Source organism: Cydia splendana, chromosome 13 (genome assembly GCF_910591565.1).
Source record: "Cydia splendana chromosome 13, ilCydSple1.2, whole genome shotgun sequence".
NCBI classification, from domain to species: domain Eukaryota; kingdom Metazoa; phylum Arthropoda; class Insecta; order Lepidoptera; family Tortricidae; genus Cydia; species Cydia splendana.
Genome location: NC_085972.1, coordinates 13,482,694 through 13,505,554, shown reverse-complemented (window position 1 = coordinate 13,505,554; position 22,861 = coordinate 13,482,694). Strand labels below are relative to the sequence as shown.

The 22,861-nt window shown below is 37.5% G+C and overlaps 3 protein-coding genes and 1 long non-coding RNA gene across 4 annotated transcripts in view; 2 read left to right on the top strand and 2 right to left on the bottom strand.

The window, feature by feature from the left end:
• The window catches only part of LOC134796152 (uncharacterized), a 118,307-nt gene that overhangs the window by 82,101 nt on the left and 13,345 nt on the right, over positions 1 to 22,861 (bottom strand). The gene's annotated exons all lie outside the window — the stretch shown is intronic.
• The window catches only part of LOC134796140 (active breakpoint cluster region-related protein), a 58,711-nt gene that overhangs the window by 29,245 nt on the left and 6,605 nt on the right, over positions 1 to 22,861 (bottom strand). The window contains exons 3-7 of the mRNA XM_063768113.1: positions 22,520 to 22,712; positions 19,664 to 19,820; positions 19,162 to 19,390; positions 18,612 to 18,768; positions 16,064 to 16,205 (exon numbers count right to left, since the gene is read on the bottom strand). Of these exons, the coding sequence (XP_063624183.1) occupies positions 16,064 to 16,205; positions 18,612 to 18,768; positions 19,162 to 19,390; positions 19,664 to 19,820; positions 22,520 to 22,712 (878 nt within the window). The remainder of the gene's footprint in view (positions 1 to 16,063; positions 16,206 to 18,611; positions 18,769 to 19,161; positions 19,391 to 19,663; positions 19,821 to 22,519; positions 22,713 to 22,861) is intronic.
• LOC134796141 (uncharacterized) lies at positions 1,545 to 6,132 on the top strand. Its single transcript, XM_063768114.1, has 4 exons — positions 1,545 to 1,693; positions 1,862 to 1,959; positions 3,239 to 5,000; positions 5,850 to 6,132. Exons 1-4 carry the CDS (start codon positions 1,636 to 1,638, stop codon positions 6,086 to 6,088), a joined length of 2,157 nt encoding a protein of 718 aa, XP_063624184.1. The 5' UTR covers positions 1,545 to 1,635; the 3' UTR covers positions 6,089 to 6,132.
• LOC134796143 (uncharacterized) lies at positions 9,817 to 13,287 on the top strand. Its single transcript, XM_063768116.1, has 3 exons — positions 9,817 to 10,476; positions 11,093 to 11,625; positions 12,683 to 13,287. The coding sequence occupies exons 1-3, from the start codon at positions 10,401 to 10,403 to the stop codon at positions 12,686 to 12,688; spliced, it is 615 nt and encodes a 204-aa protein (XP_063624186.1). The 5' UTR covers positions 9,817 to 10,400; the 3' UTR covers positions 12,689 to 13,287.

The following is a 22,861-nucleotide window of genomic DNA, read 5'->3' as shown; positions in this document are numbered from 1 at the left end:
GACAACAAATTAGCACAAAAGTGATCATCACATCACTTTTATAGACCTAAAACGTCACGACTGACACTGCTACAGGTCTACTATATCACTGAATGGCACATAAGATGCGCCATTTCGGCTTTATACAATCTTCTTAGGTCTTTTATAGGACCTTAGGTGGTATTTGGGAAACGTTCTATCGACTACTATAGAACCACAAATTGTTACTTGGGCATTTACTTGGGGTCGGCCTTCCTTGTCCTCAATTTCCATCTAGTGCGGTCTTGCGCTACGTCTGTATTTAAGACGAAACAGGAGCTGAGTTTTAAATATTTTAGGTATATATACCCGTCTCGCTAACGAAAGCGGCACCTAAAAGTAGTGCGATAAGGACAAGGCGAAAAATCCTGCGTAAAAATCTCAAAAATCGAGGTTTCGTACTCCTCTGTTTCCTCCTCCAAAACTTAACCAATCGTAACCAAATTTGGAAATCTAAATGATTATGAAATTATCTGTATCGGACCGTTTTGCTTTTTTGGCTAATTGATATCAGTTTTGAATGCCACGCCTCTCATTGCGGCATAGTCAATTAGGCCATTTTGGCCATTTTTGAAGGGCTCTAACGCCTTAAAAAACAAAAATATCAAAAAAAGCAAAACGGTCCGACACAGATATTGACAATATTAATCTGTGTTGAAAAAATCATTGTTCTAGCTTCAAAAACCACGGAGGAAAATGAGGAGTCTTAAATGAGCTTCTTTTAGGTCTTTTTTAACCATCGTCCACCATGTGGTAGGTGGTCTGCCTGAGTTGCGTGTAGTGGTTGGCAGTTTAGGGCAAGCTTCACCATTATAGTGTATGTTAAAGTAAAGGAATCATTGGCAATTTAGGTACTAAACAAATCAGGGCCCATTCTCTAGAACTCTAGAGCCACAGGGGCCCACGGGGCCAACCCCGCCTAGCTGTTGACCATTTTTTAAGTTGTTATTTTATTGTGTGCGTATCTTGGGCTAGAATAAATAAATGTTATTTCTTATTATTTAAGCTAGGCACTTATCCTACGTAAACAAAGTATGCAATGCATTGTGACAATCTGAACCCTGAAATTTGTATGCTTAGTATGAACTTTACTCATACTTATCATACGCAATGCAACACATGACAAGTATGTTTCTAACATTGACATATATCTAAGGGCGGGCCTTACGGGCAATAAGAATGGGGCTAGTACAGCTGTGTCATGCACACGAATTATAGCCAATCGTGCAGTCTAACGCCACAACGCGACTGGTTGATGAGTTCGCATCACACGCGCGATTGGTCGCAACTAGTTGCGTTACACTGCACGATTGGCTCGAATTCGTGAGTGCATTCTTAGTGCCCGTAAAGCCCGTCCTTAGATATATGTCCATTGGAAGCATACTAATTTCAGGGTTCAGATTGTCTTAATGCATTGCATAAGTTGCGTTCGTGGAATAAGTGTGTCCCTGCCTTTAAGCTTAATGTGTAATCGCTATGTTATGTAATCGTTTCGTAAGTAGGAACAATCGTCGTTACAGCTCTTTGTTTGGGCCATAAACGCCATAAATTTGTAAACACGCCGATAAAGCCTTAAAGGCATACCCGTGTTCTTTTACCAATCAATCGCATTCACAAATGGCGGTGTTCATCATTCTGAGTGTTTGTGTTATAAATGTTTTATGTTACGAGTCAGGTAAACGTTCTATTACTTAAATTTAACCACGCCCTTAACAACACACATATTTCTAAAAAAGATGGTATTATTAGTTTATAAATCTTATTTGAGTGTTTATGAAAAAATGTATGGATACAAAAAGAGCCAATCAGTAACATGTGAAAAAAATTGGTTTGCTTTTTTCAGGTTCCTCCGAATTGAATCGAATAGAATTCACACCTCTATATGAGACAATAATTTATAGTGACATCGCAGATATAATAAAAGACTATGAAAATAACGCGGTAAGTTCACTCTTAAATAATTATACGTATTATAGCAATACGTATATTTGAAATAGTATGTTGTTCAACATAAAAAATTATGCTTAATATTAAATTTTTCGTATTTTAATTTTTCTTGCACCTATATTACTACTTGTTCTCTGTTTGGCCCGAGGGTTAACTGGTAGAGAATGCCTTCTGGCATTAAGTTCGCCTTTTGTACAATTTTTACTGTGCAATAAAGTTTAAATAAATAAAAAGTAGTGAAGGCCCGAACCGAAATAAGTAGCAGGCGAAATATACAGGGCGACGAAGATAGCGTCCTTGCGGTGCAATAATTTTGAGGTTCCAGGTTTGCTTAACCATGTGCCATACAAGACAAAACTACAATTTTCTAAGCATCAAGAATGTTGGCAACCGAATAGGCAAACACTTGGAGAGTTTTTTTTATAGGATACGTTTTTGATGAGACATTTTAAAACTATAGAACTTTCGGAATAAATTAAATTATTATATTTTTCTCAAAAATGGACGGCAAAGTCGACTTTGCCGTTTAAAAAATAGGTTGCGAAGCGCGTAGTTTATGGTCAGTCAAAAATTAAAAAGTTAAAAACATTGCAGTCTCGATTTTGGGACTGCAATGTTGCATACAAATTCCATTATTTGTCGAGTTCCAAACTTTTTAAAAGTTGAAATGGCCATATCAAATGAAGGCACAGGCCCATTAAACAGCCAAACAGATGATTAGTACCGCGACTATTTAGCTGTCTCAAATAGGTTGGCGTATTTTCGGCAGAAAAATACACTTCTATTTTTTTATTAAAAAAATAAAAAGCAGGCAAAGCTAATTTTTCAATTGTTTCTACTTTTTTCTATGAAAATATATACGTAAGAAAGTTGCTTTTGTAAAATATTTCTATGATATTTATATTTCTTGCACCATTTTTGAGAAAAGCACCATATATGACTCGGCTGGAAGGCTACTTGCTGGCTTCGGATTCAATTAAACGGACTCCCAAGGTCGTCCGTTTAAAACGAATCCTCAGCCTGCAAGTAGCTACTTCCGAGCCTCGACAATAATGTACTATTATAGTCCTCCTAAGGCGAAGGCCGAATCCAGCCTTACTGGGGGGCTAAGTCAATTCTTTCTTTAGCATATCACATTTATTTCAGTTTATAAATTTAAAAATAAATTAAAACAAGCATAAGCAAAACAACAAACAAAACTACTTTTTTAAAACAAATGAGTCCCGCGATCCTATCCGCCAATACAAGTACCTAAAACGCAGTTTTATTCCAGAATCCGCCAATAGAAACTCTAACCAACAACGATGAAAACAGCGAAAGTGACGAAAAGATTGAGGATCTGTTATCAGAATATCAACATTATTTAGAAAAAGCTCACAAACAGAGAAAAAATTACGTCGACAAATACAAAACTAAAAACAAAGTCCCGCTTTTACAGCGCGATAGGTATTCTAAGAGCCTTGCCGCCAAGACTAATAAACACGACGACTTTTACTACAATCCCAACACGGTACCGTTCCCTAAAACTCAATTCAATGCGCCATTAGACTTTTTGATACCAATTAATATGATGAGATCGAGTCCATACTACGGCGAACCCATCAAGCAGCAGGTGGATCCAGGAAATCAATTTCCCATAGATCAAGTAAGTCCAGACGTAAAAATGTTAAACCCTCCTTCCGTTATGCCCTCCATGACAAGAGAGAAAATACCATCGTCTTGCTACTGTGAGGCTGACACATTCCCATGTGAATGCGGTTGTAAGCAATGTTTAATAGCATTAGAACCCAGTCCGCGGAGAAAGCAAATCGTAGACGAAAAAAGCAAAGCAGCTGCCACTGAAGCTAGCTCGAACAAAGACGTGCGGCCCATGAGCGATAACACCATAAACATAAAAATAAAAGTTGACGTACAATTCCCACAAGTACACCAGGGATTAGGTGAAATATTAATGAATAAAACTAATGAAAAAACCATAGAACGTGCAAGTATTTCAAAGGAATCAAACCTAAACCTACCATTTCCGTTCTTTGGCTTTCCTTTTCCTCTAGAAATGTACGACCTTCAGAAAACAAACAAGAATACAGCCCCTATTCACAAAATAACTATTCATAGGAAAAAGAAATCGAAGACCGGTAGCAATGGCAAAAGGCACAGAAAGAAAGTTATAACATATCATGACTTAAAATTGGAACAAGAACATTCAACGCCACCAAATGTAGATGAAAGCTACAAACCAAGCGATTCTCGACAAAAGATAGAAAGTAGTACTATGAATCAAGCAAATGATTGGAATAACACACAAAATATAGAGCAAGCAAATACAATGTATACGGACATTTTTATTGATAAAACTACGAAGTTACCAAACTTGAATGATACAAAAACTGATGATAATATTTACTTTATGGTTAATATAACTAATTCTTTTGACAATACTACCGAAGATGGTCACAGGAATGAAAACAGCATTGAAACAGATTTCACGAAGGGGAGTTCAAACGCGTCTACAGAAGAGCCCTCCTTGAGAAAAAAACGAGAAGTGACCAGTCAAAACAGCTCAGCTATTGAGATTTCAGACCACAAAAATGTTTCCCAGACACAAAAAATAAGTATTAAATCGAATGAGACAATGAAAAAAACAGATAAATTATTGCCTGAAGACGACGAACTTTTGTACTGGCCGAACAATTCAAAAGGCCAGGCCCTTGTAAACTCAAAGAACATAACAAGTTTAATACTAGATAGAGAAAGTAATAAGGAAAAGTTAAATCTGAGCGCAGAAACGATACGTCACAATCGTTCTAAGGCTTTAGAAGAAGCAATATTCGGAAAAGTGGATTGGAACGACGTAGGCACAGTAGCACCGGCGTTTATGTCGTTTTTGGGGAAGTATATTAGAGGAGCGTTGTCCTTCTGTTCGGACAGTATCTGTCATTCTATGAAATGCGCAGAGATGATGTGTGTCCACAGAACTTGCGTACCGACGGACAGAACTAACAACAGGGGGCACTGCGCCGGATCCCTCACTACTGGTAAGATAACCTATTCACAATCTTTCCATTTCCACCTGTATTCTATTTAACGGGCCTTTCGGCGCGCGGTTGTTTTATGCGATAAACGTAACTTTGAACGCATGCGTCAACGGGACGTAGGAACAATTACAATGTGCTACCGCTGCATTTACCGCGTAAAATAATGTATGGTCATTAGATTATCCAGGCTTAAGTAGGCCGCGCTTAATGTTATTTTTTCGGAAAAATCATTTGGCCACTCAGGCTTGTGAAAAGTTCAAACGTGCTTCTTGTGGGATCAATAACGACCATTTTACAAAATGTGTATACTGTATGTGTAACTATAAAGTCTTACAAGGTTAAAGTGATGGGCACGACATAAAAAATCACGAAAACATGTCCAATTTTATTTTCAGTTGTAAATCGTTACCCTGCATACCATAGCAGTATAATATTGGTATAATATAGCTAGTGATACAGCACAATTTTAAACAGAAATGAAATACTCGTATATTTTCAGAGTACCTAATTAAGATAAAATTAAAAACCCTCGATAGTATTTTTTCCGTCGCAGATTTCGCGGGGCGCGCCATATCTTGAGTACCCTTCTAATTTTCTGGTTCTACGCAGCCTTTTAACACATTCAGTACTGAAAACCCGACTATCGGGTATTTTATGATTTCGTTCCCAGGCCGGACGACCCGATAGTCGGGATCGTGGTACTACTGCTTTATATGACGAAATTGTTGTGGCCTGGTGCCGACGTCTTGTTTGGCTGGGTGGCAATGAATGTGTTAAGCTTGTTTTATACTTATACCAAATGCCTCTAGGTATATTCTGTTACTCAATAGTGAAATTCAACTTTTGCAGATAGCGTCGCATCGATGGAGTCCATCATGGATTTACCATCAAACATTGCCCTAGAAACAGTGGACATATTACAGCAAAAAATGCTAGGAAAATTGTTCGGTAAAGCCACTATAAGTATAGGTCCGAAATGTGTTACATTCACGGTGGCCAAGAAAAGCTTCACGAAGGTAAAATGCACACCAAAGGAACTAGACGCGACCGGCCATTGCTCAATTTCTAAAATTACGAAAATTGCGTAACAGTTCTTATCTATGTTTTCAAAATAAATCCGGTTGAAAAAACATTAGTGTGTTTGTTTGTAAACCTTCCATGCTGGAGTAAAAAGCTTGGCAAGTAGTATTTTAACGCTTGTTGCTCTCAGCTCTAGAGTAGGATGATAACTTGTGCTAGCGCCAATAAGTTGACTTCGTCACGTACCCTGGCTGCAATGAATCGTAAATTGTTTTATAAAAGCATTCAGTGCATCATAATTTTAATTATGAGATTAACAAGGACAACATCAAATAATACCATGCCCTCAACGACCGAAGTAAGTCCTTTTACATTGTGTCTATTATTGTAAATTGTAATAACTTATTATATTGAACGCGAATTTTCTTACAATTAAATAATTCAGTTCTGCATATAGGTATGTAGGTAATTAGCAGTGATCGGCACGGACGGTGCCACACCACGGGTTTTCGAGTAAAAATCTTATTCAAAACCTCTTAAAAAATATTATTTAAAATAACACTCAAAAGAATTAGTTTTTCGAACAATATCGCTGCATTTGAGTCATGTCCATTCATGTTCATATCCATATTAAGATTTTTATTCGGAATCCCGCGGTGTGGCACCCTCAGTGCCGATCACTGGTATTTAGATCCGAAAATAATCATATACAATCAACTTTCATTCATAACATAATATAATAATATATAATATAATAATATAGCTTTTACGACTACAGTGCAGTGAGACATTATCGACTTGATGTTAAAACCGAATCAATCTTTGACGCTGAAATTTTTACGACATTCAAATTGCATTACCTATTATTAAATGTCAGTTGATTACCTTCTAATCCGTTCGTTTACAGAAAGCAAAATTTAATCAGTCATTTTGGAGACCATACGAAGGGACTAACCCGTCGCCTTTGAAAGTGATCGACTTTGACGTCGAAGGCAACTTAATCGAAAAGCAAGTTCAAAACATAACTATCGATAACCATGCAGAACAAAAGGTTCCTACAAAATTAGGTACTGAGATATTCGCAAATATACTATATGGAGACACGAAACCAAAAAAAGTGTTCTTTAATTGCTGGAATCGCAGTTCTTGTAACTTTTTGATTTGTGTAGACATCAAGAAATTCTGTAGAGTATGTGAAAGTAATATGACGTTGCCTTTGTTCAAGTCTACGAGTTGTAGAATTGTACCAACTAGTGAGTTGCATGGAGGAACGTGGATGTAGTATGTGTAGTAAATATAGGACGTGACATGAAAATAATCAATTACAATTAATCACAGTAATATGTATTATCAAAAATCATTTCATGAATAAAGTACATACAAAACATATGAATAGAATATTGATGTTTCCGTGTGGCTTTTTCCTTGTACCTTATGTTGTTCTTATTTATAATTTTTGAATTATTTTAATTTTCTTGTTTTGTTATTGGTATGTACAACAATTAAACACAATATAATTTGCAATATAATAGTAGTTTATATGACTGCTACATAATGAAAGGCAAAAAATACAAGGCTAACTACAAAGCAAATAGGCTAACTACAAGTTTCTGTTTGAATGCTTGACTGGTAGAGAATGCCTTAAGGCATTGAGTCCGCCATTTGTACAATTTTATATCGTGCAATAATGTTTAAATAAATAAGAATTCAAGTGTGAATTTATGAAACAAGCTGAAAGAGTTTCATAAAAACATCATATGTGACGTTCCACGGGAAAAGGTACCTTATGAGGGTTTCTAGTTTCGGAGATATTAAATGTTTTGTAAAGAGGTGAAAAAATGCTCAATTTTTTTTTATTGTGTGATCTGAAACCTTAATGCGTAACGTTTGTTTACCTGTTTTTATTTTTGTTATAAGTTAGTTATAAGCCTAGTAATGTCGTCTCAGAGTTTAGTAGAAAAGGTACCTTATGGAAAAAAGATTGAAAATTCCCAAAAAAACTAGTCAATACGGGAAAAGAAGTTTGGTAGAGAACTGTATTAGCATTCTGCAAAACTAATTTGATAATTTCAGTTCTGGTTGGGGCGCCTCGCAAATATTATAACCGTACATAGACCGACATCACAAATCCAAGTAGACTGCTATTATACCAAAGTTACTCTCGTCAAGTCTTTCTTAACTAGAATAATCTTCATTTGGTTTGGTCGCATGCAGTAAATCAGCCATTGGTTTGCTGAAAAATGCCAATACCCGACGCATTACCTTATGGAATATCTGAGGTCATTGAACCTCAATGCCGCTTATCTTCAATAGCAACCGAAATATATTATTGATAAGAAATAGACGATTTATACCATCTTAACCCCAAAATATTATTAGTTTATCCTAACTGTTCCATCATCATCATGCCTCATCATGTAACTTGACCACAAGGTACCTTTTCATTACATACAAATTATTGGTCTTTTTTAAGATTATTATGACGAAGAACTAATTAAATTGGGGGCAGTTTAATGTAAATTAATATTTTCTATTCATAAAAGATAAACTATAATATGATTGATATTTTGTAGTGATGTATTATTAGATTTATTTCCATAAGGTACCTTTTCGTAAATGTATGGAGCAAATACTGTTATTGTTATGTAAGTTTAAAGTGGCATAAGGGGTTAAATATAGTATTTAGTTGGGGTTTTAGGATTTATTTCATTTGAATGACAGAATTTCTTTCATATGTGCTCAGAAAAATTGATTGTGTGTCACATTAAAAGTAAAAATATTCAATTTTGTGATTTTATATGAAAAAGTCAGAAAATACATTTTCACCTCTAAATCGGTATTGTTTTTTGCTTAAACTGTCTGTCAGTGTCGTTTTCTAATAGATAAAATTTAAATCTTGAGAGCTCATTGCAATCAATCGTGAAAATGAAATAAAACTTTATTTTTAAGAGATTGGTTAGTATACACATAAATCAGTCGATATCAAAAGTTTCTATTTGCATTACAGAACAAGTCGCATAATTTTTTTAATCTCAGATATATAAGGCATTATTATTTGTAGTCAACTATGTAACTTACTTCAGGAACATAGTTTTTTAGGCGGCTAAACTTAAAACTTCTCTATCGTAAAGTTGCTCATTTCACAACATTATTTTCAAAAAATCATATCTCTGTAACTACGCAACCTAGAAGGTTGATCTTTTGTGTTATCGATAGCTTATTTATTGTAGATTACTGGGGTATGCATAACTCCATACCCGCCATAAGGTACCTTTGACCGTGGGACGTCACATATGAGTGTTTTAATGCCTAATTATCAGTGATCGGCACGGACGGTGCCACACCGCGGGATTCCAAAAATCTTAATATGGACATGAATGGACATGACTCAAATGCAGCGATCTTGTTCGAAAAAGTAATTCTGTTGAGTGTTATTTTAAGTAATATTTTTAAGTTTTTGAATTTTAACATTTTTATTCGGAAACCCTCGGTGTAGCACCGTCCGTGCCGATCATCGCTAAATGGGTACTTTCCTACTAGTCAAATCTGCTTCTTTTTTTAGAACTGTCAAATCGATTTGCCAATATGGAATTAATATGAAAATGAGTATAGTGACGTCACGGTCAACTCGCCTACTTTTTATTAGGGCTCCCTAGCTATATCCGTGCTACACGTCAACCCGTGTGTCCGTGTTCTTAGCCCCGGCGGTGCAAAGGGTCCGAACTACACGATCCTGTCAAAGTCCGTGCCCGTGTAGTGCGCTCGGCTCCGAAGCCGCGGTTTTTTTAGTTTTGCTTGTTATTGGTAATGTGTTATTGTTCGTTATAAACTTTTCATTCTTCGCTCTTATAAAGAACGCGTCCGATCGTCACTATACGTCGCGAACGGGCCTGACCCGTGGATCCGGACACACGGGGTAACACGGGTACACAGACCCTAATTACCCGTTCCGAACGGGCCACAAATCCGGTTTCGTGTAACACGAGAACGGGGCCCCGGAGACGGGTACACGAAACCCTTTTGTGCAATAGAGTTTAAATAAATAAATATTTTACTAGGAAAAGTAGATATTTTTCTAACTGATGAAAAAAATAGAATTTGAACATGCGACCCACATGGTTTATGAAGATAATAACTGCGCATTCCAAACATTACTAAATTATGACAAATTAAAGAGAGCGACAAGAATGTATTTAATCTCCAAAGGTAAAACCTTAACTTAAATTAAAAGGTTTGTAAGAACGGACGTTAGTCGCTCATTAGGTAAACATTCCCGGGTCCTTATCTCGGAGATAGGCTCGACATACCGCCACGGCACCTATTTAAAGGACGGCTGGGAGTGTTCAAACATTTACTGACGCAGCAGCCTTGCCTGTCACCATGCTCGTGTTTAAATGTTTTCTCCCATTTCTAATTGTGTGTTTGGTGCAAGGAGTTTATTGCAAACCAACAAGTAGTAAGTATTTTTTTCTAAATCTACGTTTTTATGACTGACATATGTTTATGTAGATCACCCAAACGCGTGTGGCAACTACTAACACGTCCCGTGCACAGATGTAGTGAATAATCCTTTCTCATCGTATTTTCTCGGAAACGTTTGTATCAAAAAGTACTGAGGCCGACTGAAGTAGTAGAAAACACAATGGTAAAGGATTAGTCACTGCATCTTTACTTAGCTATTGAGCATACTTTCATATACGTCCGTGTCGGAATGCATGATCGTGATAAATTCAAATCTTATTGAATGTAGAGTTGTTGTGGAAGTATTAGTTTTAATTATACATCGGTCACTTCATCAACTATTAAAAACAAGCGGCTATAATATCTATAAGGGGACTGGCCGAAATTAGGGCTGGTCTGATGAATTTAAATCAAACAGAACCAATAAGAAAAAGTTAAATATTTCCAAATCTAGTTGATAAGTCCTAAAATACTTTAACAATGTTGTTTAGAAATTAGCCCGTTTGATATGAATCTCAGTATAGGTGACATCTACTTAGATATGTGTCTGTAGTTTCGTACATGGTAACCGCATTATAATTACAAAAGGTAACTAACATCACCGCTTGCAGATGAGCTAACCGAGGGCCGTGGGATTGGTTCAACGATCTGGGGATGGATCACGTATCCCTTCACGGGGTGGTGGGGCTCTTCAGACACCGGGGCTCCGCCCCAAGCCGATCTCCTCAACGGGTCGACCACCATTGGCCCGTACGACAACGTCGAGATCGCGTCTCGAAACCTCACGATTTGGTGCAACGACCACACCTGCACTACTATGAAATGCGATAAAACTGCATGTGTGAATGTTACGTGTAACATTTATGATACATATGTTACGGGGCAATGTCGAGAGTACAACATGGGCCTGAAGCCAGAGGAGCCGAAGCCATCGCTACCCACCGAGCCCGCCCCTACTTCGAGCTCTGAAGCGGTTGCCGCGGCACCAGAGTCGTCAACCGCACCCATAGTGCCAACCCAAACGGAAGAACCAGCAGAACACCCGTTAGAGCTGGAAGCTGTACTATCTTCCACAGTCACCAAGGGGAACCCTGATGTACCGCCTCCGAAAGAGAGAGTGGACAAATCGAGTCCTCAAAATAAGGTGAGTCCTTTGGCACACCCTTTGGGCTTTGTAGCTTCGCAATTTCATACGCATTTTGTTATTTAATTATAGTATTTGTCTGTAACGTATGTAACCATCTCGTGAGAGAAGTCCTGTGTCTGGGACGTATTATAAGCTGGTGATGATAATCATCAGAGTTCGGATTTTTCACGGCAAAACAAAACACTATCGGAATCTAGCCAGTGATAGAAACATTATTTTATCGATATCGATAATTCAGTACTAGAAGAAAATACGTCACCAAATAAAATAAATATGTAATAAAAACATTTGTATGAAGTTATATATTAGAAACAGACGCAATTTCTTCTTCAAAATCTACGTCAGTACACACAGTAGGGTTGGGGCGAAAAAAATATTTTTCCCCCACTTCATGTGTATGGGAGGTACCCCAAAAAAAAATTTTTTTTTAGATTTTATTGTACCACTTTTTCGGCGTGGAAAATATACATACTCATACCAAATTTCAGCGTTGTAGCACTAACGGTCACTGAGATTATCCGCGGACGGACGGACGGACGGACGGACGGACGGACGGACAGACATGGCGAAACTATAAGGGTTCCTAGTTGACTACGGAACCCTAAAAATGTATTGAGGCAATACCTGTCATATACTCTAGTAATACTCGATATCGATAAAATAATATTTCAAGCACTGGCTAGATTACGCTAGTGTTTTGTATTGCCGTGAAAAATCCGAGCTCTGATAATCATGATTGATGAAGTATCGAAACCCCTCATACAACTTGAAATTGACTGTTTTGGCCCATTAATTTGACACTCGCCACATTATGTTTGAACACCGGCGAGTGTGCCCGGTCGGTGACCTAATCTAGACTTCCCTGTTTTTTATAAAATATATGAAGCTTTGTTTTTAATCAAATACTAAAAAATATATTTATGAAGGTATAACATCGGGTAATTTGTAGGTAACTAAACTATTAACAGGTATACTGACCGCCATCACAAATTTCCAGTCTATTTCACAAGTAAATCTATCAAATTATAACATAGTTTCAATTATCTTGTTTCAGATCTAAACTCAACCTCAACTGAAGATTCCGATGCAACATCAACTATAATTCTAGCAGTAAAAGACTTGTTCAGCAACTACGCTCATTTCGTGATAGAGCGCTTTGCAACGTCTCTCGCAGACAGCCTGGTGACTCAGTTAAACATCAACTCGCAGTGTGTAGATGGAACATGTTACTACAGTCTTTGTGAACATGATAATTGTCAAGTGCAGTATTGCCAGTATCATTTAGTAACTGGAGCCAAAACTTGTTCTAGCAGACCATTGGGCCCGCCGACTACGACGCCCGCTTTGGAATATTCTAGCGATAAACTTGTTAGTAACAATGATGAGGATAATAGTATCAGTTTGTTTGATAGAATTTTGAACTAATGCCGTCAAAATCGTCAGGCTTGTATTTTATTTGACTATGTAGTTAAATTTATTAATTTAACTGATACAATGTAAAGCAGCATGTACATTCAGCCAAGTCCATAATGAATTGTTCACTTATCGTACGCATTTAAGATAACGCAGTTGTTACAAATGAAAACTTAAATTCTTAAGAATGATAATGTAAATTGAGTATTCAATGTGTTAAGAATAATTAAATAATGTTAGACAGTTTGTGCTTTATTTTTTATTTCTATTTCCTGAATTTAGTCCTAAATTGATTAGGTACTTGAAATAAATTTAAATTAGGGGTAAAACCAGTCTTCCTAGTAAGCCATAAGAGTAACAATATTAAAAAGGTTAGAGATCAGAAGGACGATTCTAGGTTTTAAATTTGATTTGTTATTGATACGACTCGTAGTGCATTTCGCGCGCATCAACAAGCAGGAGCGATCGTAATATCAATAACAAAATTATAACAAAATTTTCCCAAGATACAGGCTCGGCCTAGTTTGAGGACCACTATCAATGTTTCTGATGTAATGTTTATTGCCTCAATAAACCTTTTTAATTTTCATTTTTAGGGTTTCGTGCCTCAAAAGGAAAAAACTAGCGATAGCGGTCCACCCTAAAATTCGGGAATCAACTGCAAATGGTGTTAAAGGTATGACAATCGGCACGATTAATCTTTAGGCCATTTGAATCAATTTGACCCGTAGCCCCAAAAAACAAAACAAACAGAAAGGAGTTATGATGTCAAGATGTCATCTTTTTTTGTATGGAAAAATAAAAAAAAATGTTCAGAAACCTATCGTGTGTGGTATTAAATAATTCAACGGTTTCGTATCTGGAGGAGCCCAAACTTGGTATGTTTTGAAAATTATTTATATTTTAATTGAATTCAAGTGACCGAAATATAATAATGTGATATATTTTTAGAACCGGCTCAAAATGCCCTTTCATTTAATACCACACACGATAGGTTTTTGAACATTTTTTTTTATTTTTCCATACAAAAAAAAGATGACGTCATAACTCTTTTCTGTTTGTTTTGTTTTTTGGGGCTACGGGTCAAATTGATTCAAATGGCCTAAAGATTAATCGTGCCGATTTTCATACCTTTAATTTAACACCATTTGCAGCTGATTTTGGTCAACCGCTAGCACTAAACGGAACTCTTATAGGATCACTCGTGCGTCTGTCTGTCCTTCTGTGACAGCCCATTTTCTCCAAAAGTACTGGACCAATTAAGTTGAGGTACACATGTAAATTCGTGACCCAAAGACGGACATCTTACGTAAACAAATGAATTTTAAACATGGAGGCCAGTTTTGGGCGGCAAATGAAAAAATAATGTTTTTTTAACTATATCGTGTTTCATATCAAATAAAAGAGGATCTCAAATATATATATATTTTTTTGTAAATAAATATATAAGTTTTAAAATAAATAGTTTAGAAGTTATTTAAGAAAATTGCCAAAAAATTACCATATTGTCTAAAATTTTGTAAAAAATACACATAATAGTTCTCTACCTATAAATGACAGGAAAACCTATTAGAAATATGCAGTCAAGCGTGAGTCGGACTAATTACTTACTTTTTGATCCGACCCCTACGGGTTTTTTAAAGGCAATTCACTCGCGTATCACATTGTTAAAAAAAAAACATTGTTAAAAATTGGGTAATGTACGGAACCCTTAGAACGCGAGTCCGACTCGCACTTTGCCGGTTTTTCATTTATAATCTGAATATCGCTCCAGTATTGTAAATAACGTAGGGTTATTTGATGCAGTAAATTGCACATGACCTATTGATATTTATACACTAACCCTCTTGCTGCACAAGAGCTACGATATTCCTGTCACAATGTTGGTTAATAAATTTAGTTGCTTTGTTTATAATGAAATAGTGGCGCTGTGAACTGACTAGCGAATCCAAATCCGCCAGTTTTCCAATCCATATAATGATCAAAGAATAGAATGCGACCTGAGGAGAAAGCGACGCTAGGTTCGACCTCCGCGCTCACTCGGATAAAAAATTCTGCTAAGAATATACCACAATTTTATCAAGTAAATATTACGGTCAAACTTGGACCTTTTACGGGTCAATTAACGTTCTAAATATAAAAGTTACGGACCAGCATACGTAAATAGAGTAGATCCTTTTGGTGACAGAAATAAAAATGTATTATTCCTATTACAAGCATGTTTAAAAAAAATTGTGTTATATTACACGCATCATTTGGCGCCTATTTTGATTCCTTAATAACGCAAAATTATAACATAAACACATGAAATTTGGCAGCCTTTATATAAAAAATCTTTAAAAACCGGTGAACGAAAAGAAAGGTTTGGGAAAAAAATACCCGTAAATAGTGGGTATTACTGCAATGTTCTGCCGCCAGAGTGCAGCACTAGCACCTATCGTAAACCATAGAGTAACATAAATACATACTGTGCCTTAAACTGTTTTTTGACAAGTTTTCACAGATCAAATATGACATTGGTGCATTAAGGCGGTTTCTTTACAGAGGGCCTACCGGGAAACGTGAAAATCGAAATTTCGTTCGTCTGCCTCTTTATCGATCGAATAAGCAAGTGATAGAGATGTTAGGTAACAAAATTTCGATTTTTTTGTTTCGTGGTAGGTCCTCCGATTGTGGTAGTGGCGCCCCCTACGCAGTTTCGCGTAATATTCCCTATAGCCAGTAGCTTCATGTTAGGCCGCGGATTGGGGGCATGTGACCGGTGACGCAGGCAACGGGGTAGCGGGGCAGTGGGCGGGCGGGGCCGCCGCTGTCGTCCAAAACCGATTCATAGAACTATGTCGTTGTTGTATGTTATAGAACAATAATATTTAATACTTTCGCGTTTTGAAGACATATCAACTCACATTTACGACCAGTGAAACCTGTGTCGAAACGTCGGTAAATAAAGGTAATAAAATAAATTCGCGTTAGACCCGTCTATAAATGTGAGTTAATATGTAATAGAAGTGTCGAGCCATACCTGGTGCTGTAGCTTCCTCAAGGCAGGCGGCGTGGCGCTCGCCTCTGTGTCAGAGGATATTGTCCTCAACAATAGCGGTGTGTCGCTGGAATCCGCTAACTCTGTGTTGGCTTCGTTCGCCTCCGCGCCTTCACCCGCTTGTCTGTTAAGTTTTAAAATACCCTTAGTTAAAAATCTCTTGTGGCACCTCTTTCACTGCAATAAAAAAGAAAGTGCTAATAATATTTGGTTCGAATGTCCCGATTTTCCTCAAAGATTTAGGTTAACTTTCATGTTTTTTATTTTTTATTCGGTAATTAAGTGAACTAGCTTTTTTTAAATAAGTCGGTCCTTCAAACCACCATCCACCATCCTCGACACAAACTGAAATAGGCATCAAACTCAGAAGTAAAAAACTTTTCTTTTAGTTTTAACCAGCCGAAGATAAATAAAATTCAACTTTGTTGTACAATGCGCAATTTTTAAACAGACGCCCTGGACTGTTTGAATCGAAATAGAGTTAGACAAATCAAAAGTCAAATGTTTATAACAAATAAACGGAAACTAGGTTGTTCTTTACTAATAAACAAACGTAGACCGCTCTGTTTGTGGTAAACATACCATTTTCATTCCAACTTTATTTTTACTATGACAGTTTACTATCGGGACTAACAACTTATTGGTGGTGTGGGGTGGACCAACGAACTAGAATAAGTTTGACTAGAAAAAATTCAAAAACTCAAAAATTAACAAACATATAGTTGGTCAAGCAGATCTTGTCAGTAGAAAAAGGCGGCACATTTGAAAAATGTAGGCGTGAAGGGATATCGACAAGATTTGCTTGACCATCTATACCTATATTATGCCGTTAGTGAAACAATACATGTTTGTTAATTTTTGACGTCAAATATTGTAATGCAGCTTTTTTTTTATCTAGTGGGAAATTGTGTATTGGTTAGTAATCAAAGCTGATTTGAACCGTTTACCGAAGTTAAAAATGTACTGTGAGTGTCGCTGATGCACAGAATAAATAATAATACAGTCAGCAGCAGATATACCTGAGCGGGCAAGGTGTCCAAGAAAACATATACACTTCAATCGTCACAAAAATAAGGACATCTAAGTTGTCTTTTTCACGTAGGCTTTCAGTTCGTCACATATATCTTAACTTCTGAGTTTTTCTTTAACACATACACCCTTATTTAATCACAATGACAATAACGGTTAGAAAGTCAGTGGTAACTAAGCACTCAAATTTAAGCTGCTGTCATTAATACCTACAAGCACTCTGCCAATCACGTACGTCAGCAGCCAGGGTGCCACCAATTGCTAAGCAGTTGTTATTTCAATGGTAACTAAGCATCAACATTTTATCTGTTTAACTTTAAAAAAAATACTGTAGCAGCTACGAATTAACACCTCCTTTCTTAAAGAAGTATTTTATCGTCAAGTGTCAAACTTAGACAATAAATAAGTAGGTTCTACGAGAATGATCGTTTTTTTATTTTAACTGTCATAGGCGGCCGTTCTTCCAAACCGTAGAGCATATATATGTTAATTATATTTATTTAGCCCACTTACTGTACTAAAATATACTATACAGGTTGGCCCATTTAGATCGGTCAGTATGGTAAAATCTGAAACTATAAGATATACACCGATCTCTTCTTAGGAACCATGTCATCGATTATTGTAGTAACAAGAAAAACTGCATTTATACATTTAAAAAAAAGTGTACTCAGCTCGGGAACCCCGAACGTTTTGAAAAATAATATTAAGACTATTTCTATTTAGATATCGATTGTGTAGATCTTAAGCAAAAATGCATTGTTTTCATATCCTTTAATTTATTTTAGTAAGTTTTCGAAAAGACCACCTTTTTTTTCAAGACATTTTACATACATCTTTTTTAAATGTATGAATGCAGTTTTTCTTGTTACTAAAATCGATGACATGGTTCCTAAGAAGAGATCGGTGTATGTCTTATAATTTTAGATTTTCCCATACTGACCGATCTAAATGGGCTACCCTGTATAGTACTAAAATACGATGCTCCGAATCGATCAAAGAACGAAGGAGAAAATAATTGAAATGAAACGTAACACGTTCACTGTCCCAATCTGACATGTAAACATTATGGCTTTTTAATAGAGGCTAGCCGTGGCCCCACGTGAGGAGCACGGGCAGTAAAGTTTTTAATTTGTTTAAAGTTTAAACGTTTACCTCTCTTTGAGCACCTGGAGTGTATAGCGACTTCTGCTGCTGACTGTACTACCGTACAGAAAGGACACTTCCTACAAATCCGAAGATTGACAGCGATTCAGGGTCGAATCATGATATCTCTTTTTAACTTATGGCACTATCCCTTTCGACTATTTAGGGTTATCAAAATTCAAGTGATTATCTTATCTGTGGTCGTGCACGCAAAAGGACGTCAAGTGGTGCCACTGCCAACCCTAATAATGACTCGGAGCAATGCTGAGCCGAACGGAGCCGGGTTTGCCCGAAGTCAGGGGTGTCTCCACACTGGCTGGGGTGGACATGTCGGTGAACCGTCGGGGACACTTACTGTATGAAGTAGTGTATGTTGACGTAGTTGGGCGCGGTGGCGACGGGCGGCGAGTCGGGCGCGCGCGGCGCGGTGGGCGCCTGCGACGCGGCCGGCGTGGACAGCGCCAACGTGCTGGCGCCGCTTGATGCGTCGTCCGCACTAGATCCCGTACCGCCTGTTACAAACAAAACCTCATTGCAATTAAGTCAACAAGAGTAGACACTAGACATAAGAAGTAGGAAGATTTGTCGTGACATTGATAGGTGACACAACCGCGCTTATAGTATCAATAAAAATTACAGTCCCCAAACAGACTGACTGAATAAAACAAGTGACTGTGACAGCAACCCACATGCTTGAATATAAACGTATTTTCCATCGTTAATGACTAGAGGTCGTAGTATGGCTCGTTTTCGAGCTCTGCGGGGAATCGGGGATGCTCTCCAGCGTGACAAGCTCCCCGCCCGTCTCACCGGGCGTGGGCGCCTTCCTCGTCTCCGCCAGAGCGTCTCCGCCCTCACAGACATACACAATAAACAATTGACTATATGCAGTAACAACAACGCACCTGCTTGTATATAAACGTATTCGCCATCGTTAATGTCCTGCGGCACTTGGTCATAGTAGGGCTCGTCCTCGGGCCCGGCGGGGATGCTCTCCAGCGAGGCGGGCTCCCCGCCCGTCTCGCCGGGCGTGTCGGGCGTGGACGCCTCCTCGTCGATGGAGAGCGGCGTCGCCGCCCCGCCGGAGCGTTTGCGCTCCGATGATAAGGAGTTTATGGATTCGTAGCTTTTCACCTAAAAGAGAAATATTGGTCAGAACACACTGACGTACAATAAAATAAATAGTCGCAATAACCACTCATACAAAAATAGGTAAATGTAATAACAAAACAATTTTTTGTGCGATAATAACTTTAGAGTAGAGTTATAATCGCACATATATGTATATAGAAAGACAGGTTATTTGTTACGCACAACCACAACAATTTTTTAAAGTATGTTTTAATCAGTAGAATATGAATAATTTTTAAGTCAGTTATCGTTTGTTGTCTTATGTCGTATACTTACTCGTTCACTGATGGAGGGCGTGGATGCTCTGCTGCCGATGGACTCCCGAGACTCCGCACCACGGAGTCTCCGCCCCAGCGACGATGGTGGACTGTCTCCAGGGAGGTCCGACTCGGGCAGCGAGGCGCCACGTTTGCCAAACGTTTTCGGTGGAGGTCTTTAGAAAAAGAAATATGTATGATTATATATGTTATTTAGGTGTAAATGTATATATTAGGAGTGTATTCCCATTTGTCCCCGCCCAACCGCGTACAAAAGGCGGGGAAAGATGGCAATGAAATGATTTATATGAATGCACCTATTTTTAATTGTAATGTATCTATGAAAAGTTATTATTTGACATGTATTTTTATTGCTATTTAATTCTAGTTATTTTATTGGTTTTATTGTACTAAAATGTTAATATTCGAACACAATCTTTGAATTGCTATATGAATAAATAAATAATGATAATAATATTGCCATATGTACCCATTGTACCCGTGTAAAACCTCTATAACTTACTCAAAAATAAAAAATAAATTCCATTCCATTCGAAACATGTTACATTACCTACTCTTATCCTCGTTTGGCCGAAACTATTTATAAATCCAGTTAAAAATGCCCCAAAGTGATATAAAAAGGTCGTTCCTTAAATATTCGGGCCCGTGAAATGTTAGCCTCGCGGGCCCTTATGACGAAGTTTATTAGGTAGCCAGAAATACGCTATTGAGCGTTACGTATTTATACAAGTACTTTGCAAAAAATATTACTTAATATGAACTACCTTTCGGTCCTGATGGTTCCATGTTAAAAATAAAACAACGCACTTTCGTAAAGACCCTTTTCATAAACATCATTTCAAATTGTAACAACCACGGCAGACTACCCACATCTTAAGTAATAATTTCTGATTTATATCATTTTTTTAAATTTTGCGGGTACTGCAACATTGCAAGAATCAGGTATAAAACGCGGCCCTCCTACCCGGAGCAGTTAGTCGTCGCCATCGATTGAAACTGTAAACACTTGAAGTGAAGTTGAAGTTAGAATAAATTGTATTATTCGAAGTGAGAATAAAGTCAGGTGCTATATTATAAAGTTGTTTTTGTGTTTATCCCTGTGGAGGTTTCAAAATACAATAACTTTCGTCAATAAATGATGTTTATTTGTAAGTAGAAAATGATGTTTAAGTTGCGTTTAAGGGAAGCAATTAATGGAATACCAGCGAAAACATTTTACTTACTGTTTTTAGACATCTTTTCAATAAATGTGATTTGCAATCATCATTAAAATTAAGAGCCAACGGGAGTGGTCATTTCTCCATACAAACGTACTCCTCGTTTTCCTCCGTGGTTTTTGAAGCTAGAGCAATGATTTTTTCAACACAGATTAATATTGTCAATATCTGTGTCTGACCGTTTTGCTTTTTTTGATATTTTTGTTTTTTAAGGCGCTAGAGCCCTTCAAAAATGGCCAAAATGGCCTAATTGACTATGCCGCAATGAGAGGCGTGGCATTCAAAACTGATATCAATTAGCCAAAAAAGCAAAACGGTCCGACAGATAATTTCATAATCATTTAGATTTCCAAATTTGGTTACGATTGGTTAAGTTTTGGAGGAGGAAACAGAGGAGTACGAAACCTCGATTTTTGAGATTTTTACGCAGGATTTTTCGCCTTGTCCTTATCGCACTACTTTTAGGTGCCGCTTCCGTTAGTGAGACGGGTATATTTACCTAAAATATTTAAAACTCAGCTCCTGTTTCGTCTTAAGTGTCATCCTTAGTAGGAATATTGGGTACGCATGACTTACGCACGGCACATGTACGGCACGCATTCTCAGAAGTGTGTGACGTCATTTCTGTGATGTAAGAAACATACGACGTACTATTTATCCACAAAAACATTATTAAGATGCGTTACTATATCTGTTACATTTAAAATTTAAAGTCAACTAATCGTTGTTACTTACATAGCGGGTTGATCTTTGCTGATTTAGGGCCAGTTGCACGAACCACATTTAACGGACTGATTAACGTCAATCAACTGTGTAGTATGAAACTTCCCATACAATAAAATTTTGCGAACGCTTTAACGGTGACAGACGGTTTGGTGCAATCGACCCTTAGTCATCCGGAAATAGTTAGCTTCGTTAAAATAAAAAGAATTTTATAGTCACGAACTTTTGAAGAAAATGGATTTTTATACAATGGGACCCGTTTTCATTGTTCTTAATTGTAGGTGTACAAATACTTTACAAAGTATCACTATCAATAAATGAACGTTTGTATTGTACCGTTAGCGTGCGACTTATAAATTTATATATTTATTTGCACAGGTGAAATTGTACAAAAGGCGAGTTTAATGCCAGTAGGCATTCCCTACCAGTACTTATAGCTTAACCCCCTTATTCATAAACGTCTACTAAAGTTGACAAGCCGATAATAATCGTTTGTCCCTTTCCGACAAAGGGACAAACGATTATTATCGGCTTGTAAAACTTTAGTAGACGTTTATGAATAAGAAGGTAAGAACTTAAGAAGTCATTCCTATTTAGAATAGATATAATATATACTTAACTAGATTGTCCGAATTATGTCGCCTAGGGGCTGTCCATAAATTACGTCATCGATTTTTGACGATTTTTGACCCCCCCCCCTAACATCATCCAAAAATCATGCTTCGAATGACTCCGTTTCCTCCTTCGTCATGCTACCATCATCCGATGTCCAGACCCCCCCCCTCCTAATTTGAAATGACGTAATTTATGAATAGCCCCCTAGAGAGAGTTTATTTACTCAGGTATTCCTGAGCAGAACCATAGGTTATTATCATTACCTAAGACTCATAATAGTTTAAATTAGAACATCTTACTTGGGTGGTACTTTTTTCTTAGCAGCGGCCGTGGGGTCCACGGGGCTGCTCTCAGAAGACGGCGGCGATTCCTGGACTTTCTTGGACGCATTCTCGGCTGCCTTCAGACCATTGACTTCGATGACTGTTACAAAATCACCCGCTTGTGACGCTGGACGGTTTTTAGCTGGACTCGGACTCGTTTCTTCTAAAGCTAACAGATAAACGTTATACAATTGAATAATTAGAATATTAACCAGTGTAACCATGGATGCATACATAACGCAGATTTACAGCTACTTTTTTGCCAATCAAAATTGAACCATATCACCGAGCAAGACATGCGATCAATTGATCGTATGA

Excerpts from the sequence above, each read along its gene's own strand:
- LOC134796141 (XM_063768114.1), top strand. The coding sequence starts at position 1,636 with ATGGCGGTGTTCATCATTCTGAGTGTTTGTGTTATAAATGTTTTATGT. Across the intron at positions 1,694-1,861 it reads TGTTTTATGTTACGAGTCAG|GTTCCTCCGAATTGAATCGA; the intron begins GTAAACGTTCTA and ends TGCTTTTTTCAG. Across the intron at positions 1,960-3,238 it reads AAGACTATGAAAATAACGCG|AATCCGCCAATAGAAACTCT; the intron begins GTAAGTTCACTC and ends GTTTTATTCCAG.
- LOC134796143 (XM_063768116.1), top strand. The coding sequence starts at position 10,401 with ATGCTCGTGTTTAAATGTTTTCTCCCATTTCTAATTGTGTGTTTGGTG. Across the intron at positions 10,477-11,092 it reads TTATTGCAAACCAACAAGTA|ATGAGCTAACCGAGGGCCGT; the intron begins GTAAGTATTTTT and ends CACCGCTTGCAG.